Genomic DNA, 17,272 nt, shown 5'->3' on the forward strand with positions numbered 1-17,272 from the left:
TGCAGTGTACATGTTAATACAGTGAGGTCATATCTCACCATGCAATGTACATATTAATACAGTACATATCTCACCATAATACAGTGAGGTCATATCTCACCATGCAATGTACATATTAATACAGTGAGGTCATATCTCACCATGCAATGTACATATTAATACAGTGAGGTCATATCTCACCATGCAATGTACATGTTAATACAGTGAGGTCATATCTCACCATGCAATGTACATATTAATACAGTGAGGTCATATCTCACCATGCAATGTACATATTAATACAGTGAGGTCATATCTCACCATGCAATGTACATATTAATACAGTGAGGTCATATCTCACCCATGCAAATGTATTCAGAGAATCATCATTTTCTAAATACGTGTAAATATTTTGATTTCTAAAGTTTGAACGAGAGTGCAATTTGACGGGCGAAGCGTGGGCGTACTTTGCCCTCTCTCTGTGATGCATTTACCTCGGTATTGCACTCCTGCTGTCTCGCTGTATCGCTAGCCTTACTTTCACCAGAGACCATATTATATGGTCTCTGCTTTCACGCGCCCCTTTACGATCCTTAGTGAGCTAACACCTGTTTACTGGTACACTTCTTTAACACAACACTACAGGGAGAAAATCCGGATGGAAATAAGGGGGTCGTTGAATATTCATGTAAAATAGTTCATCTGAAACGCCCCACCAAGCATGTTACTAGGCGGCCTAACCTTTGCATGACCTTGGTGTAGCGAGAAGCAATGGCGGCGTCGGCTATCCCAATTGTTGACTTCCAGAAGTACGGACTGAATGTTGCAGACACAACGTCCGTGACGGATGACGTTCTGGAGACGACGGCCAAAGAGATATATGATGCCTTCAGTACAATAGGCTTCCTGTACCTGACAAACCATGGGATTGAGCAGAGAAAGGTAAACAAGGTGTCCTGTTTGTATATAGGTCAGGGACAATTCAGCTGGGAGGTGTTAGTCATTCTTAGTCACCCAAACTGATACAGTAGTTGTACTTTCGTCGTTGGTGGCGTCAGCCGTCACTCAGGAATGAATCGTACGAAAACATATTTGATTTTAATGAGATTGGTCATTTGTGCTTTTTTCCTGCTGCCTTCGACCATGTACTGATTATAAGCGGTGTTTGTCATGACATGTGAAGGTTCTAGTCTCTCGTACAGACCCTGAAGCAAATATATCCAAGAAAGCCCACACAAGTCTAGAAAACGTGGCAAGTCTAGATTTCCTGAAGAAAGTCTCTGGGCTTCTTTTCATTATATATTTTTTTTATTTACTATGAACTTTTTTCAGTAAAATATGTTCATTTCAGAGACTATATGTTAGTCTAGTGAAGGTTCAAGAGAGACAAGTTCACAATTCCAGTGAAGACTTTTGAGACTAATTTATTGGAACTATCAGTTATATCAGTATCGTTTTCAATTTTCAGTTTGATTTGTTTATAACGTTCATTGAATGAAAACAAAGCTTCAGATTGTACGGATTTGGAGGTTCATAGACAGGTGGGATACTGTCTGGATGGCAGCTTATCACAGTTGACTTTTGTAGTAGGGCCTTTCTTGACCTTGCCCTAGATGGTGGGGTCGTGGAGGATCTTGGATGTGGAATTCTGATGTGTTCAGGATGACTGTGACCTTGCCCTTGTCGGCTGTGTGTGTGTGTGTGTGTGTGTGTGTGTGTGTGATGATGATGATGATTTTAAGGGGGGTCACCCATTTTGTACTGGGGAGGTAGGGGAGTCAGCAATTTTGTACATATGATTCTAGGGGGGTCAGCAATTTTGTACATAAAATTATTTTAAAATTATGCTTTAAAAATATGGAAAGGGAAGGGGGGTCATTGACTTTGTACATTACATGCAGATGGGGGGCACTTACTTTGTACATAAATTTGAGGGGGGTGTCATTCACATTGTACATGCTTCGCCACAAAAATCATCATCACAACACACACACACACACACACACACACACACACACACACACACAGCCATAAATTATGAACAGTCCCTTAGCTTATGATGAATTTCGGGGACTTCACTCCTGCAACAGAAACATCCACTCAGTTGAATTAGATACAGAGCCACAGTGCAAACGAATACCCAGTCCTGACTCTCCTCAGAAACCAATTACGGTAGATGTAAAGGAAGAAAATAGCTCTGAAAATTATATGAATGAGTCACGTTTTACAATCAGTGATGACACAAGGTGTCTGAGAAAAGGCTAACCGTGTCCTGTGATATCGTTACCAGCCGCCAAAGAGTTGCTTTATTCAAGGTATTATCTACAACGTTGAATAAAATGATTATAGCTTTAACTACACTGCTTGTGACCACTGGAGCATTTAATCGTCGTATCGTTATACCATATCTATGACATGTTCAGAGTATCACCGGGTAAGCTATACATAGATCTTGTATGTTATTCAAGGTCGATGAATGTCCTATTGTTACTCCAGGTCGATGTAGACAGACAGACAGACCTTGAGTCTCACCTCAACCTCAACATCACACCTGTGTACATAGAACAAAATAAATAAAACGTTGAGATAATCTTAACAGCCTTACGAGAAACTACATAACCTTTAAAAGCCATAAGAATATAGGATATAAAACATATGTTTACAGTACTAAGTATAAAAGGACATGCAGTAAAACATGACATTCATCTTCAATAAAATCTTTACAGTAAAACATGTTCGTTCCTTTAGAGGAGTACAATCATATAGTCCAGATTGAGCTACTGATATTCCATGTCGATGATTGAGCTACTGATATTCCATGCCGATGAATGTGCTATTGTTATTCCAGGTCGATGCTATGTTCAGAGTGTCCAAGTCCTTCTTTGATCACCCTGTGGAAGAGAAGATGAAGTGTGTTCTGGACCACCGTTATGGTTACCATGGCTATGTTGCCCTGGACAGCGAATCGTGAGTTACCTGAGTAGTAGCTGTGTTTCTGATTAACCTGGCCAATACGGTATTATTTCACCTATATGTAAGTAGATATTGTGTATTAATTTGAAATGTTTCTACATCCAACAATTATTCGGAAAAAAATTAAAACAAAAAATGCCGTTTTCTAGAAAGTCTCTCGCTTCTAAATTTCCTTAGGCTCTACCACACAGTCTACTCAGCCATTAAGCCATCGTCCCACTTTCAAGTTATTGATGTCACCCACCGTGATACTGCTTGGCATTGACCTGTACCCAACAAATATGTGCATATAGTTTTGTCCCATTCTTGACGTGGACACCAGTCAAACGTGCTAGAAGTATGTATAGTTAATTTGTTGCCCATCCTCCAATCATGAGTCACGTCTTGATGGCAAGACTTGACACCATGAGATGTATGAGGCATCCAGAGTTCACTTCGGTTCATTAAGAATATGCATATAAATCTTTATGCTGAATGTGTCTTGCTCAAAATGGAAGTGAAGCCTAAGGAATCCACATCTTAGTCTTAAACCACGGTTATGCTAAACGACTCTGAGATGATCAGTGGATTAATAGTGTTAGAAGTATCTTGGAAATGTATTACAGTAGTGGGCAGATCATCAAGAACCCAAGAACACAACCAATTGGTACAATCGGCATATGACACGAGATCAGCAGGTAACTTAAGATATGGAAACATTATTTCAACGTGATTATTAGTAGTAGATGGCAACAAGACACTTGAAACAGTACGTGGATTTCTGCGTGGTGAGCGGTCGCCCCATGTCTGGTTATATGTCCAAAACGGATTTGGTGAGTGTGTGAGTGAATATTCAAGTGATATATCGGCGTGTCAGCTTCATCATGTTAATGAGTGAGTGAAGTTAGTCAGACGCCGCTTTTACCAATATTTCATGATCAGCAATATCATGGGGAAGAAAGAAGCCGAGAAATGGGCTTCACACATTGTACCTATGTGGAAAATCAAACCCTGGTCTTCGACGTGACGAGCAAACGCTTCACTTAGCTACCCCAACGCCCCGATCGTGTTAATCAATGAAAAGATGAAGGTAAAACCAATCATCAAGGGCGGACCGGGGTTCGATCCCACGAAAACGGTATTTAATCTTCTATTTTCTTTATCCTAGGTTGGGATCGGTTGCGGATTTCAAGGAAACATTCAACTTTACACCAAAGGATGATGGGGTACTTTCACTGTTAATTCTAAGGTGGCTATATACGATCGGCGGGTCCTGGTTCGGCGGACTGCGTATAGTCGTACTCCGGTGGTTTGGATATTTGCTCATGCTCTCAGTCACTAGTTTCAGTCATTTACTTACTTGCTCTGGGCTATAGTGGAAGCCACGCTGAGCGAGTTAAGCGTCTGACTTTGTGTGCTGGGGATTAGGTGCCTGACTCTGAGAGTGTAGGTTCGAATCCCGAATGGGATTCAACTCATCAAACAATAATAGAATTTGTACATTACTAAGAAAGTGTAATGTTCCTTAATATAACATATGCTACTGTGCTATAGGTGCCACACCTCCGACTGTTCCTTGACGTAAAACAACTCACTAATTTAGCATCGGGATTCTGTCCAACTGTCATGTGTTAGGTGTTAGCTGATGTCATTACAACCATTTGTTGTCTTTTTTTCCGGAAAACACGCCTTATTTCATTACTAATTCATGAAACAAAAAATATGCTTCCTTAAATCCTTTATACTAGCGCCTTTGGGTGAGCGTCGGCATGTTCGTGAAGTATTTCACAACAACGCTTGTTTATATCTTTTCTGTCCAGTTTCCTAGTAACAACAGTATGATTTTGGTCTCACACAGGCGTGGCCCGCGGATCTTCCCGAATTTAAATCATCTTTCTTCTCATTCTTCGACGACTGCATACGACTAACAGAGAGAGTCCTCGATGTCCTGTCTATCGGTCTTAAACTCAAGGTATGATATCAATAGCATATAGATTCATGTCCTGTCTATTGGTCTTAAACTCCAGGAATGGTATCCATAGTATATAGATTCATGTCCTGTCTATCGGTCTTAAACTCCAGGTATGATATCCATAGTATATAGATTCATGTCCTGTCTATCGGTCTTAAACTCCAGGTATGGTATCCATAGTATATAGATTCATAAACTCCTGTCCTATCTATAAACGGTCTTAAACTGTCCAGTCTATCGGTATGGCATGGTATCCATAGTATATAGATTCATGTCCTGTCTATCGGTCTTAAACTCCAGGTATGGATATCCATAGTATATAGATTCATGTCCTGTCTATCGGTCTTAAACTTCCATAGCAGGTATGGTATCCATAGTATATCATGTCCTAGTATATATGATCCATCATGTCCTGTCTATCGGTCTTAAACTCCAGGTATGGTATCCATAGTATATAGATTCATGTCCTGTCTATCGGTCTTAAACTCCAGGTATGGTATCCATAGTATATAGATTCATGTCCTGTCTATCGGTCTTAAACTCCAGGTATGGTATCCATAGTATATAGATTCATGTCCTGTCTATCGGTCTTAAACTCCAGGTATGATATCCATAGTATATAGATTCATGTCCTGTCTATCGGTCTTAAACTCCAGGTATGGTATCCATAGCAAATAGATTCATGTCCTGTCTATCGGTCTTAAACTCCAGGTATGGTATCCATAGTATATAGATTCATGTCCTGTCTATCGGTCTTAAACTCCAGGTATGATATCCATAGTATATAGATTCATGTCCTGTCTATCGGTCTTAAACTCCAGGTATGATATCCATAGTATATAGATTCATGTCCTGTCTATCGGTCTTAAACTCCAGGTATGGTATCCATAGTATATAGATTCATGTCCTGTCTATCGGTCTTAAACTCCAGGTATGGTATCCATAGTATATAGATTCATGTCCTGTCTATCGGTCTTAAACTCCAGGTATGATATCCATAGTATATAGATTCATGTCCTGTCTATCGGTCTTAAACTCCAGGTATGATATCCATAGTATATAGATTCATGTCCTGTCTATCGGTCTTAAACTCCAGGTATGGTATCCATAGTATATAGATTCATGTCCTGTCTATCGGTCTTAAACTCCAGGTATGATATCCATAGTATATAGATTCATGTCCTGTCTATCGGTCTTAAACTAGTATATAGATTCAGGTATGGTATCCATAGTATATAGATTCATGTCCTGTCTATCGGTCTTAAACTCCAGGTATGATATCCATAGTATATAGATTCATGTCCTGTCTATCGGTCTTAAACTCCAGGTATGGTATCCATAGTATATAGATTCATGTCCTGTCTATCGGTCTTAAACTCCAGGTATGATATCCATAGTATATAGATTCATGTCCTGTCTATCATGTCTTAACCTCTATCGGTCTCAAACAGGTATGATATTCATAGTATATAGATTCATGTCCTGTCTATCTTATGTCATAGTCTACTGAATATATATATATATACCTTTGATGTAAACAAAGAACTCCATTTAATTTGGAAAGGAGCTCCAGTGAGTTCCCGAGCCTGAGGAAATCTAGACGTGCTTCATTTAGGGCGTTGGCATTGCACAAAGGGTTCGGCGGAAGAGAAAATAATGTGGTTCAGAGAGGGTGAGACAGACTAGCGTGTGGCCTAGAGATGTGGAGCCATGATCAACCACCGTTTGATCGAGAGTCGTATAACGTCTGTCTGAGCGTCCCCCAAAGCTGTACCCGTGAAGATATGGATTCGAATTGACCTATAGAAACCCATGCTTGTCGTAGAAGGCGACACCGACATGTCATCGTATCCCAAATGCACAGATAGATGCTCATGCTGTTGATCACTGGATCATCTGGTCCTGACTTGATAACAGACAGACCGCCGAGTGCGGCGTTAAACAACAACCAAATCTGTGAATATACCGAAAGGACTACTGGTGCACTGACTGGTGAAATTTGACTACCTAAATCTTAGAATATTCTGAAAAGACCGTTACAGTCCACATGAAGTGAATTTTGTCTATCTAAATGCTGAAGTTATCTGCTACACATGTACACTACATATGATGCAAACGGATATGTATACTTCGAGATAATATATATTTAGATTCCTGTGATGCTTGTGACTGTGTCTGAGGTTGTCGAGTTCTCGTGTTTAAGGATCGCAATTTCCTCCGCGATTGCCACCGTCAGATGGGCAGGAAGGGGAACAGCACCACTCTCAGAAGCAACTACTACCCTCCTCTTACTGGACGTAAGCTTCCATCATTATTTCATATTGATTTGGGATGTTTTGGAGAATTGTCATGGTTGTGGTCATGCTTAATCATGGTTTCCTGTATCCATTCTATAATTGTACCGCTGGATGAATGAATTCCGTCCAATATTTTCAATATAATTACCAATGAATGAATGAATGAATGAATGAAAGAATGGATGAATGAATGAATGAATGAATGAATGAAGGAATGATGCATGGGTAGATATGCTTGTGATATTTTAATATGATACGAAACATTATTGCTTCGAAATGACTTTTCAAAAAGTAAATGTATTATTTTGTTGTGGATTACAGATATAGACAAAACCGTAATTGTAATTTCAAATGGACAGTTATCTCTAAAGAGCATGTTATTATTCTTGTAAACTACAAAGACTTTCCAATTCTGCATCTACAGCCGTGAAACCAGGTCAAGTTCGTTGTGGAGAACACTCCGATTATGGGACAGTAACACTGTTGTTCCAAGACGACATTGGAGGCTTAGAGGTAAGGATTTCTGTGGGTTTCAAAAAGAGACATTTAAACGATAACATGCCAGAACCGAAAAAGGATATAGTTATGTCTTCAACCATTTCGAAAATAATACGTCCATACATTCTGCAATGTATATTAATTACAGTTCACAGTCCCTTAACGCGGTCGAAGATGACATGGAAATTCATCCTGTAACCTCACGTTGTGTTTTCAAATAGGATCGGTTCAGTTATAGTTGAATCAGAACCAACATTACCATGTCAATCCAGCTGAGAGACACATCACATAAATCACATGGTAAACAATGTTTCCACTATTATAAGAAGGAAGGCTTTGACTAGATGGTGTTTTTGAACATCGTCACACGGCTGTATGTGTGTATGTGTGCGTGTGGGTGTCTGACGTAGTCTATATACGAGGGGATATCAAAAAGTTCTAATTATCACCAAGACTTATTCAGGGTACAAACTTTATTTTGCTTTCTTGTCCTTATGATTTCTCTACATAGTCACCATCCCGAGTTACACATTTCTGCCACCGTTTCTTGACCTTGCGCAGACCGGCTGAATAGAGGTACCCTGATTTCATGCACCTTGGCCTTTTTCGGAGGTGGTGACGTGGCATGTTTCCACTCTTTACTCATCTCTCTTGTATCAGGATCATACAAATAGACCCAACATTCGTCCATGGTTACAAGACATCTGAAGATATCCTCTTCACCCTGCTACAGAAACTCCAATTCCTGTCGTGATATGTCCCGTCGAATCTGTCTTTGAAGATGAGTCAGTAAGCGAGGAACCCAGCGTGCTGACACTTTGGACATGTGCAGTTGGTTATGAATGATGTTCCATGCTCTGCCATAACTCAAGTTGGTCTCATGCATAACCATTTGTATTGTTACACGGCGATCTTCCTGAACCAGCGCCTCGACTCTGTTCACGGTGTCCAAATTATCAGTAAATGAGGGGCGACCACTTCTTGGCTCATCTGTGAGGGACATGTGACCAGTTTGGAAATTCCTTTTCGATGTCACAACCGTGTCATAGGATGGGTTATCATCACCATAAACAGATTTCATCTCATCGTGAATTTGTCGTGCAGTGCAGCCCATCAAGTGCAAGAACTTAATTACTCTGCGCGCCTCAATATTCTCCATACTTGGGGGTACTGGTGTGTATGATCAACTAGCACAAGACTGAATATAGGAAGTAGATAGTACTTGGTCCATTAACTAGATAAGGATCACTAGATAAGGATCACTGATGTCAAAATTTTATCCTGATTGCGCAATAACTTCTTGGGGATAATTAGAACTTTTTGATACCCCCTCGTATGTAGTACGTGTATTTGGCGATGAACACTGATTCAGCCCATGCGTTTATAATGAATACAATTGACAAAACATGTCCATGTCCTCTATTTTCAGAGAGGTGATGTTTTACTTTCGGTGAGGCGAGGTGAAATTGGATTTAACGTCGTACTTGAGAATATTTCGCTCATATGACGACGTGCATGCGTGTGTATGTGTATGTGCGTCTGCTTGCACTAGCCCAGACTGAAGCGGGCGGACGCTCTAACCGCTACACCACGGAGGCGGTCTCACTTTCGGTGTATGTGGGTGATGAACACTGGTGACTGTGTGGTATGTGGTATTACATGTTTGAGTTGAAAGGTGGTGATGATAACTATGTAGTATGACATGTTTCAGGTGATGAACACTGATGACGTGTATGTGCTATGACATGTTTCAGGTGATGAACACTGATGACATGTATGCGGTATGACATGTTTCAGGTGATGAACACTGATGACATGTATGTGTTATGACATGTTTCAGGTGATGAACACTGATGACATGTATGTGGTATGACATGTTTCAGGTGATGAACACTGATGACATGTATGTGGTATGACCTGTTTCAGGTGATAAACACTGATGACATGTATGTGGTATGATATTTGTCAGGTGATGAACACTGATGACATGTATGTGTTATATGTTTCTGGTGATGAACAGTGATGACATGTATGTGGTATGACATGTTTCAGGTGATGAACACTGATGGCATGTATGTGGTATGACATGTTTCAGGTGATGAACACTGATGACGTATATGTTCCTGTCAATCCTGTCCCCGGCGCCATCGTAGTCAACATCGGTGACATGATGCAGCGATGGACTGCAGATAAGATTAGAGCCGCAGTGAGCACACTATAAACATCCGACCATGATCAGTGGTTTTACAATACACTGTACAAGGCCAGAAACGAGTAACCTCAGTTTTCTTTCGAAATAGGCTTGTGAACGTTAATTTTATATTTGTTTTTGGGTTGAGATTGTACATTCCAATTGTTAATGCCTCATAACTCTCGGTCTGAGACGCATTTCTATTCATGGATTCTACACACACACCATTCTGTCATGACAGGTCTCAGTGTTGCCTACAGACTTGTTGTTAGCTTGAACATGGACATAATCGCTCATCATATTCTCGTCAATTTAACAGTTATTTATGTTACCTTCAGTATGTCCCCTAACAACAGTTGTATTTAATCTCAACAGATATTATTCATTCTGATATTATTCGGCTTTTAACCTTTTTGAACACACTTTTAAGAATCTTTAACTAAACAAAAGCCTGCATCCATTCTGAGACTCCTTTTAGGGTCAAGCTGACCAAATAAGACGTATATGGATAAAGTAGACCAAGTAAGATAAAACATACCCTTTAGTTTGCAATCGACCTCGTTGACACTTTTTCTTGTTGCAATTACTTGTGGGAATTGCATCGGCTTGACTTCAGTTGGGAAATAAACGAAATTAAGCTTTAATAGATCAGCAACATTATGCCAAAACGAAGAGACAGGAATTGTCAAGAGACTGGGCGTAAATAGTAATGCATTTAAACGTTAAGCAGCGTGGCACTGAACGGTTCGGTAGCCGAGTCATTCCGAAAACCCGGGTTCGATTCCCTATATAGTTACAATGCGTGAAGCCTATGTCTGGTGTTCCCTACCGTGATATTGCTGGAATATTGCTAAAAGGGACATAAACCCACACTCACTTACTCACTGCATTACACTGCTGCTTTGGTACCACATTTGCAGATTTGCACTGACAAGGTTGAATAGTCCGTCTGGTTATCCGTGTCAACAGTATTTGAATGAGTTCTTGGTCACTACTCAACCAATATTGCTGCTTTTCAGAGTGAAAAGTGTCTGTGCCTATTTGTGTCAACAGTATTTGAATGGGTTCTTGGTCACGACTCAGCCAATATTGCTGCTTTTCAGAGAGTGAAGCCAGACACAGTGCTAACGTGTGCACAAAAGCAAATTAGTTTCATAGGTGTGTCAAGTATGTCATGAATGCTTCCTATTTTCAGAAACACCGAGTCCTGATTCCTGAATCGGAAGTGAAGAAACGTCAGTACCGACAGTCGCTTGCATTTTTTGTCAACCCTGATGATGACACCATCATTAAAAGTCTGGATGGTTCCGACAAATACGAATCCATCTCAAGCTTGGATTATCTGGAGCACAAGTTCCGTCAGATTTTTTAGTTTAAAAAAAGAAACTTAGCAAATATGTACATGGTGATTTCCTCTAAAGAACACTAGCCCTTGACTTTCCAAACTTTGTGTTATTTCAGTACAAAATTTGCTGAATGAAATGAATTGCCCCACTCCTTCTACACAGTCTTGTTCCTCGTTGAGGAAAAAACTGACATCATAATTTGAAAGCATTTCTGCTTAAATTGATCAATGACCCAATCTTGCAACATAAGGTTTTCCTGTGCAAACATAATTTTTAAGTTTAACACTCGATTCTCAGTATTTGCACTATTTTGTATTGAATTCATAATTGTTACGAGTCGATTTTCAATTTTTTCAATAAGCTGACAAAATATCTGTTCGTAATTTTGAGTGATACCAAAAATGTTGGTTGCTGTTTGGATGTTCATGTTCACTGAAAACAGAATTGTTTTCTTACATAGTTTGAACTAAACCAGTCCCCTGTGTTTATGTGTTTAAACCAAACCGGAAGTAGTGCCCATGTCGGTATTAAGGTTGCAGTATTTTTCAGCCATTTAATGGGACTATGTGTATAGGCGAAGCACTGGCCGCTATCATATTCTTTCAGTCCGAGGGTTCAGATATGCACAACGAACTAAATAAAGCGCCCCCTGTATGTTTGTTTGATAGGTTTTCAACACGCTCATAAAACGTCTCGTGGTGACCACGATGGAAAAACATGTTTGACATGTATGAACTTTTGACTCATAAACAACGACAAAATGATTGGAATCTGTGTTGAGTTCATGATTCCAATTGCTCTTTTTTTTAAAAAAAAACAACATTGATTTTTCATACATAACTATGTCTGAACAGGTATGGCCCTGGAATGTTTAAGGTTGAATTTTTTGGTAAGTGTGAACATTCAAAATGTCTTTTTGCATGTCTTACCCGATTCAAGATCAATACCGAGTCTAGCCGAGACTGTATGACAGCCAGCACTCTCCTCCTCATACCCTCTATCAGCCTCCTGATCCTCCGAAGGGGTAGTCCACGCCATTCCTCATGTAAAGCAGCTTCCAATTGGGCCAGGTTCTGTACAGGAGGATCCCCTTGTTGCACACGACGACCAGCCATGTCCCAAACATGCTCCAATGGGTTAAGACCGGGGCTCATTCAGTCGTGAGATACGTCAGTGGGTGCTTAACTACGTTCTTTGTGTATGTATTGTCGTCAGTACCGTGTTCCATAGACTTCGATAAACTGTATTCTGAAGACACAATCTCTTCGCTCATATACTAAAAGGTGCACAAACCCGGACTCTCGCTAACCTTAGTGAGAGAGAGCATGGTTTTACGACGCTTCTTTGTAGCAATATCACGGCTTGAGACACCAGAAATGGGTTTTACACGTTGGGGAATCGAACCCGGGTCTTCGGCGTGACGAGCGAACGTTGTATCCACTAGGCTACCCCCACCACACAAGCTATCCCTAGTGGGGTTTTGTGCTGACGTAGTTGGCGTAAAGAGACGCCTGTTAGGTCATAACTTTGAGGCATTATCGGTAGACATTTCTGAACACTGATTACCCGTCCTGGAACACATCTTGTTTGAAGTCGTTTTTGTCTTGGAAAAGCAGATTTACATTGTGCCAGAAAGTGTAGACATTTCTTATGGTTTACCTTGTCTTGAAACTACAGCTACTACATGAAATGGATATTATAATAAATATTGTGTAATCGCTTACCAGGTTTGTTGTATTTATGGCAATTGTACGTAGTTTTATGCTACATTCACTTCTCCCAGGACCTCCGTGTTATATATTCAACCTTCATTTTCCCACGTTTAAATTAAATGGATGAGTATAGAGTGGATGCTGGGGGTGAAATTTGGATGTGTATAGGCTGTTTCATGTGAGAAATGGATGAGTACAGATAGCGAGCTGGAGGTAAGAACTGGATGAGTGCAGGCTACTGTAGGTGAGAATTGGTGTGCGTCTTGGCTGCTGGAAGTGGGAAACTGGATGAGTATAGGCTGGTAGAGGTGAGAACTGGATGAGTATGTGCTGGTAAAGGTGTGATTTGGATGTGTATAGGCTGATAGACGTTAGAGTGGGATGAGGATAGGCTGCTGGGGTGAGATTGGGATGAGTGTAGGCTGGTAGAGGTAAGAGTGGGATGAGGATAGGCTGCTGGAGGTGAGACTTGGGTGAGTATAGGCTGCTGGAGGTGAGACTGGGATCAGTATAGGCTTCTGGGGGTGAGCCTGGGATGAGGATAGGCTGATAGAGGTGAGACTGGGATGAGAATAGGCTGATAGAGGTGAGACTGGGATGAGTATAGGCTTCTGGAGTTCAGACTGGGATGAGTATAGGCTTCTGGAGGTGAGACTGGGGTGAGAATAGGCTGCTGGAGGTGAGACTGGGATGAGTATAAGCTGATAGAGGTGAGTCTGGGATGAGGATAGGCTGATAGAGGTGAGACTTGGATGAGTATAGGCTGATAGAGGTGAGACTGGGATGAGTATAGGCTGATAGAGGTGAGACTGGGATGAGGATAGACCGATAGAAGTTAGAGTGGTATGAGGATAGGCTGCTGGAGGTGAGACTGGGTGAGAATAGGCTGCTGGAGGTGAGACTGGGATGAGTATAGGCTGCTGGAGGTGAGACTGGGATGAGTATAGGCTGAGAGAGGTGAGACTTGGATGAGTATACGCTGATAGAGGTGAGACTGGGATGAGTATAGGCTGCTGGAAGTGAGACTGGGTAGGTATAGGCTAATAGAGGTGAGACTGGGATGAGTATAGGCTGATAGAGGTGAGACTGGGATGAGTATAGGTTGATAGAGGTGAGACTGGGATGAATATTCACCTGATGAAGGAGCAAGAATTAGCTGTGAAACGTCGTAAAGAATAAAAAGTTGTTATCCATAGAAGTGTCATGTATTCACGGGATGAATATAGGCTGGTAGAGGTTAGAGTGGCAAGAATGTAGGCTTGTAGAGGTTAGAGTGGGATGAGTGTAGGCTGGTAGAGGTGAGAATGGGATGGATATAAACTGGTAAAGGTTAAAGTGGGATGAGTATAGGCTGGTAGAGGTGAGATCGGGATCAGTATAGGCTGCTGGAGGTGAGATTTGGATCGGTATAGGCTGTTGGGGGTAAGATTTGGATGAGTATAGGCTCTTGGGGTGAGATTGGGATGAGTATAGGCTGCTGGGGGTGAGATTGGGATGAGTGTAGGCTGGTAGAGGTTAGAGTGGGATGAGGATAGGTTGCTGGAGGTGAGACTGGGGTGAGTATAGGCTACTGGAGGTGAGGCTGGAATGAGTGTAGGCTGCTGAAGGTGAGACTGGGATGAGCATAGGCTGTTGGAGGTGAGACTGGGATGAACATAGGCTGAGAGAGGTGAGACTGGGATGAGTGTAGGCTGATAGAGGTGAGACTGGGATGAGGATAGGCTGATAGAGGTGAGACTGGGATGAGGATAGGCTGATAGAGGTGAGACTTGGATGAGTATAGGCTGATAGAGGTGAGACTGGGATGAGTGTAGGCTGATAGAGGTGAGACTGTGATGAAAATGCACCTGATGAAGGAGCAAGAATTAGCTGTGAAACGTCGTGTAAAGAATAAAAAGAAGTTGTTATCGATAAAAGTGTCATATATTCAAGGGATGAATATAGGCTGGTAGAGGTTAGAGTGGGATGAGTGTAGGCTTGTAGAGGTGAGAATGGGATGAATATAAACTGGTAGAGGTTAAAGTGGGATGAGGATAGGCTGCTGGAGGTGACACTGGGATGAGCATAGGCTGCTGGAGGTGAGACTTGGATTTGTATATGCTGCTGGAGGTGAGACTGGGATGGGATGAGGATAGAGCTGCTGGAGGTGAGACTGGGGGGGTCAGTATAGGCTGATAGAGGTGAGACTGGGATGAGTATAGGCTGCTGAAGGTGAGACTGGGATGAGCATAGGCTGTTGGAGGTGAGACTGGGATGTGGTACATAGGCTGAGAGAGGTGAGTGTAGGCTGATAGAGGTGAGACTGGGATGAGGATAGGCTGATAGAGGTGAGACTGGGATGAGTATAGGCTGATAGAGTTGAGACTGGGATGAGTATAGGCTGATAGAGGTGAGACTGGGATGAGTATAGGTTGATAGAGGTCAGACTGGATGAATATGCACCTGATGAAGGAGCAAGAATTAGCTGTGAAACGTCGTGTAAAGAATAAAAAGTTGTCATCGATAAAAGTGTCATGTATTCAAGGGATGAATATAGGCTGGTAGAGGTTAGAGTGGGATGAGTGTAGGCTTGTAGAGGTGAGAATGGGATGAGGATAGACTGCTGGAGGTTAGACTGGGATGAATAAAGGCTGGTAGAGGTTAGAGTGGGATGAGTGTAGGCTGGTAGATGTTAGAGTGGGATGAGTGTAGGCTGGTTGAGGTGAGAATGGGATGAGTATAGACTGCTGGAGGTTAGACTGGGATGAATATAGGCTGCTAGAGGTGAGACTGGGTTGAATATAGACTGGTAGAGGTGAGACTGGGATGAGTGTACGCTGGTAGAGGTTAGATTGGGATGAGTATAGGCTGCTGGGGATGAGATTTGGATGATTAAAGGCTGCTGGGGATGAGTTTGGGATGAGTGTAGGCTGGTAGAGGTTATAATAAGATGGGTAAAAGCTCGTAGGGGTGAGAATGGTGTTTGTTCGTACATCTGTTCTGTCACACCAGGGACATCTTCACCATCAGCTGAACTGCCAGGGACTTCATCGCTGTCGGCTGATAGAGTCTCAGAAGACAGAGCGTTCAGGAGATCATCTTCAGACTGCAACTTGGAGAGGACTCCTTGTGCAAGACAGTAAGATGTCAGACTAACCTTATCGTCAGATCCTAGAAGGGCAGCAAATGATGTTCTGTTGATGTCGCTATGATGACTGGAATTCTTCTGTAATTGCTCAAATTTCAGTCCCGTTGTCCAATTGACGGTGTTGTTGTCAGCTAGCCAGACAATGAGCCCGTCTTTCACAAATTTCCACAATTAAAGGAGATATTAGTTTCTAGATACGTGTCGATTTCGTATTGGTTGAAGACGCCCTGAACGAGGTCAAACGTCAATATTGTGAGTTTGTTGGAACCGTTTACCCTGTCTACTAATAACAGTAACACTGAACACAGTGGACTGCATGATAACTTTGCCAGTTTCAACATGGCGATAGCTCCAGGGCAAGTTTATACAGAAACAATTAATGAAATCATCCAAATCATGGCTGTATGATGAGAAGTATCAGTCAGAAATGATGGTCCAGAGATATTACTTTACCGTCCTTGACTGCCATATAGCTGGAATATTGCTGAGTGCGGCGTAAAACTAAAACTAAACAAATTACAGACCTTGAAGGAGGTAAAATCGCACACGACACCGCTTGTGTGAGATGCTGCTGCGTGCGGCATCTACAACTGGTGTTTTACAGACATGTTTGATGTCAACACTTACCAATTTTAAAACCTTGGTACTAACGTTTATATTTCATGAGCCCCAATTTTAAGGGTAACATGAATATATATTCAGACCAGCCCGCCTCCATAAAATAGGTCATCGCCCTGCTGTGTGGGCAACTGGGGGGTTGAGGGGTAGCCGTTTAACATCTCAGTGTCGATCGTCAGCAATGTCCTTACTTTCTTTTAAAAAGAAGCTAAAGATGGTTTCATGTTTCCCGTTCGAGGTTCTAGGCAGCAAGCAGCAACATTAATGACATTCTCTGCTCCCCTATTTAATGAAGTTAATTCGACCTGCCGTTTGTGTCATTTGACCTCCCGGGTCATGCATATGTAAAGTAGCTCAGTTCAAGCTGAACAAGCTGTAGTGGATAAAACGTTCGATTCCCCACATGGAAACAAAGTGTGAAGCCCATGCATGGTGTCTCCTGTCGTGATTTTGCTCCAATAAAAGCTGCGTAAAACCATACTCTCTCTGCACGAAGCTAATGACTGGCAGCGGGCACATTCAATGACTATGAACTGCAAAATAGCAACGGATATTTGTTGGTATCACACTAAATTACGAA

At 41.8% G+C, this 17,272-nt stretch overlaps 1 protein-coding gene across 1 annotated transcript; it reads left to right on the forward strand.

The window, feature by feature from the left end:
• Positions 1-544: 544 nt before the first annotated feature.
• On the forward strand, positions 545-12,956 carry LOC124253550 (proline hydroxylase buaE-like). Its single transcript, XM_046687353.1, has 8 exons — positions 545-921; positions 2,828-2,946; positions 4,100-4,157; positions 4,790-4,903; positions 7,107-7,200; positions 7,625-7,713; positions 9,794-9,904; positions 11,085-12,956. The coding sequence occupies exons 1-8, from the start codon at positions 751-753 to the stop codon at positions 11,259-11,261; spliced, it is 933 nt and encodes a 310-aa protein (XP_046543309.1). The 5' UTR covers positions 545-750; the 3' UTR covers positions 11,262-12,956.
• The last annotated feature ends 4,316 nt before the right edge of the window (positions 12,957-17,272 follow it).

Source organism: Haliotis rubra, unplaced genomic scaffold, assembly GCF_003918875.1.
Source record: "Haliotis rubra isolate DU_JTF1 unplaced genomic scaffold, ASM391887v1 Scf544, whole genome shotgun sequence".
Lineage (NCBI taxonomy): Eukaryota > Metazoa > Mollusca > Gastropoda > Lepetellida > Haliotidae > Haliotis > Haliotis rubra.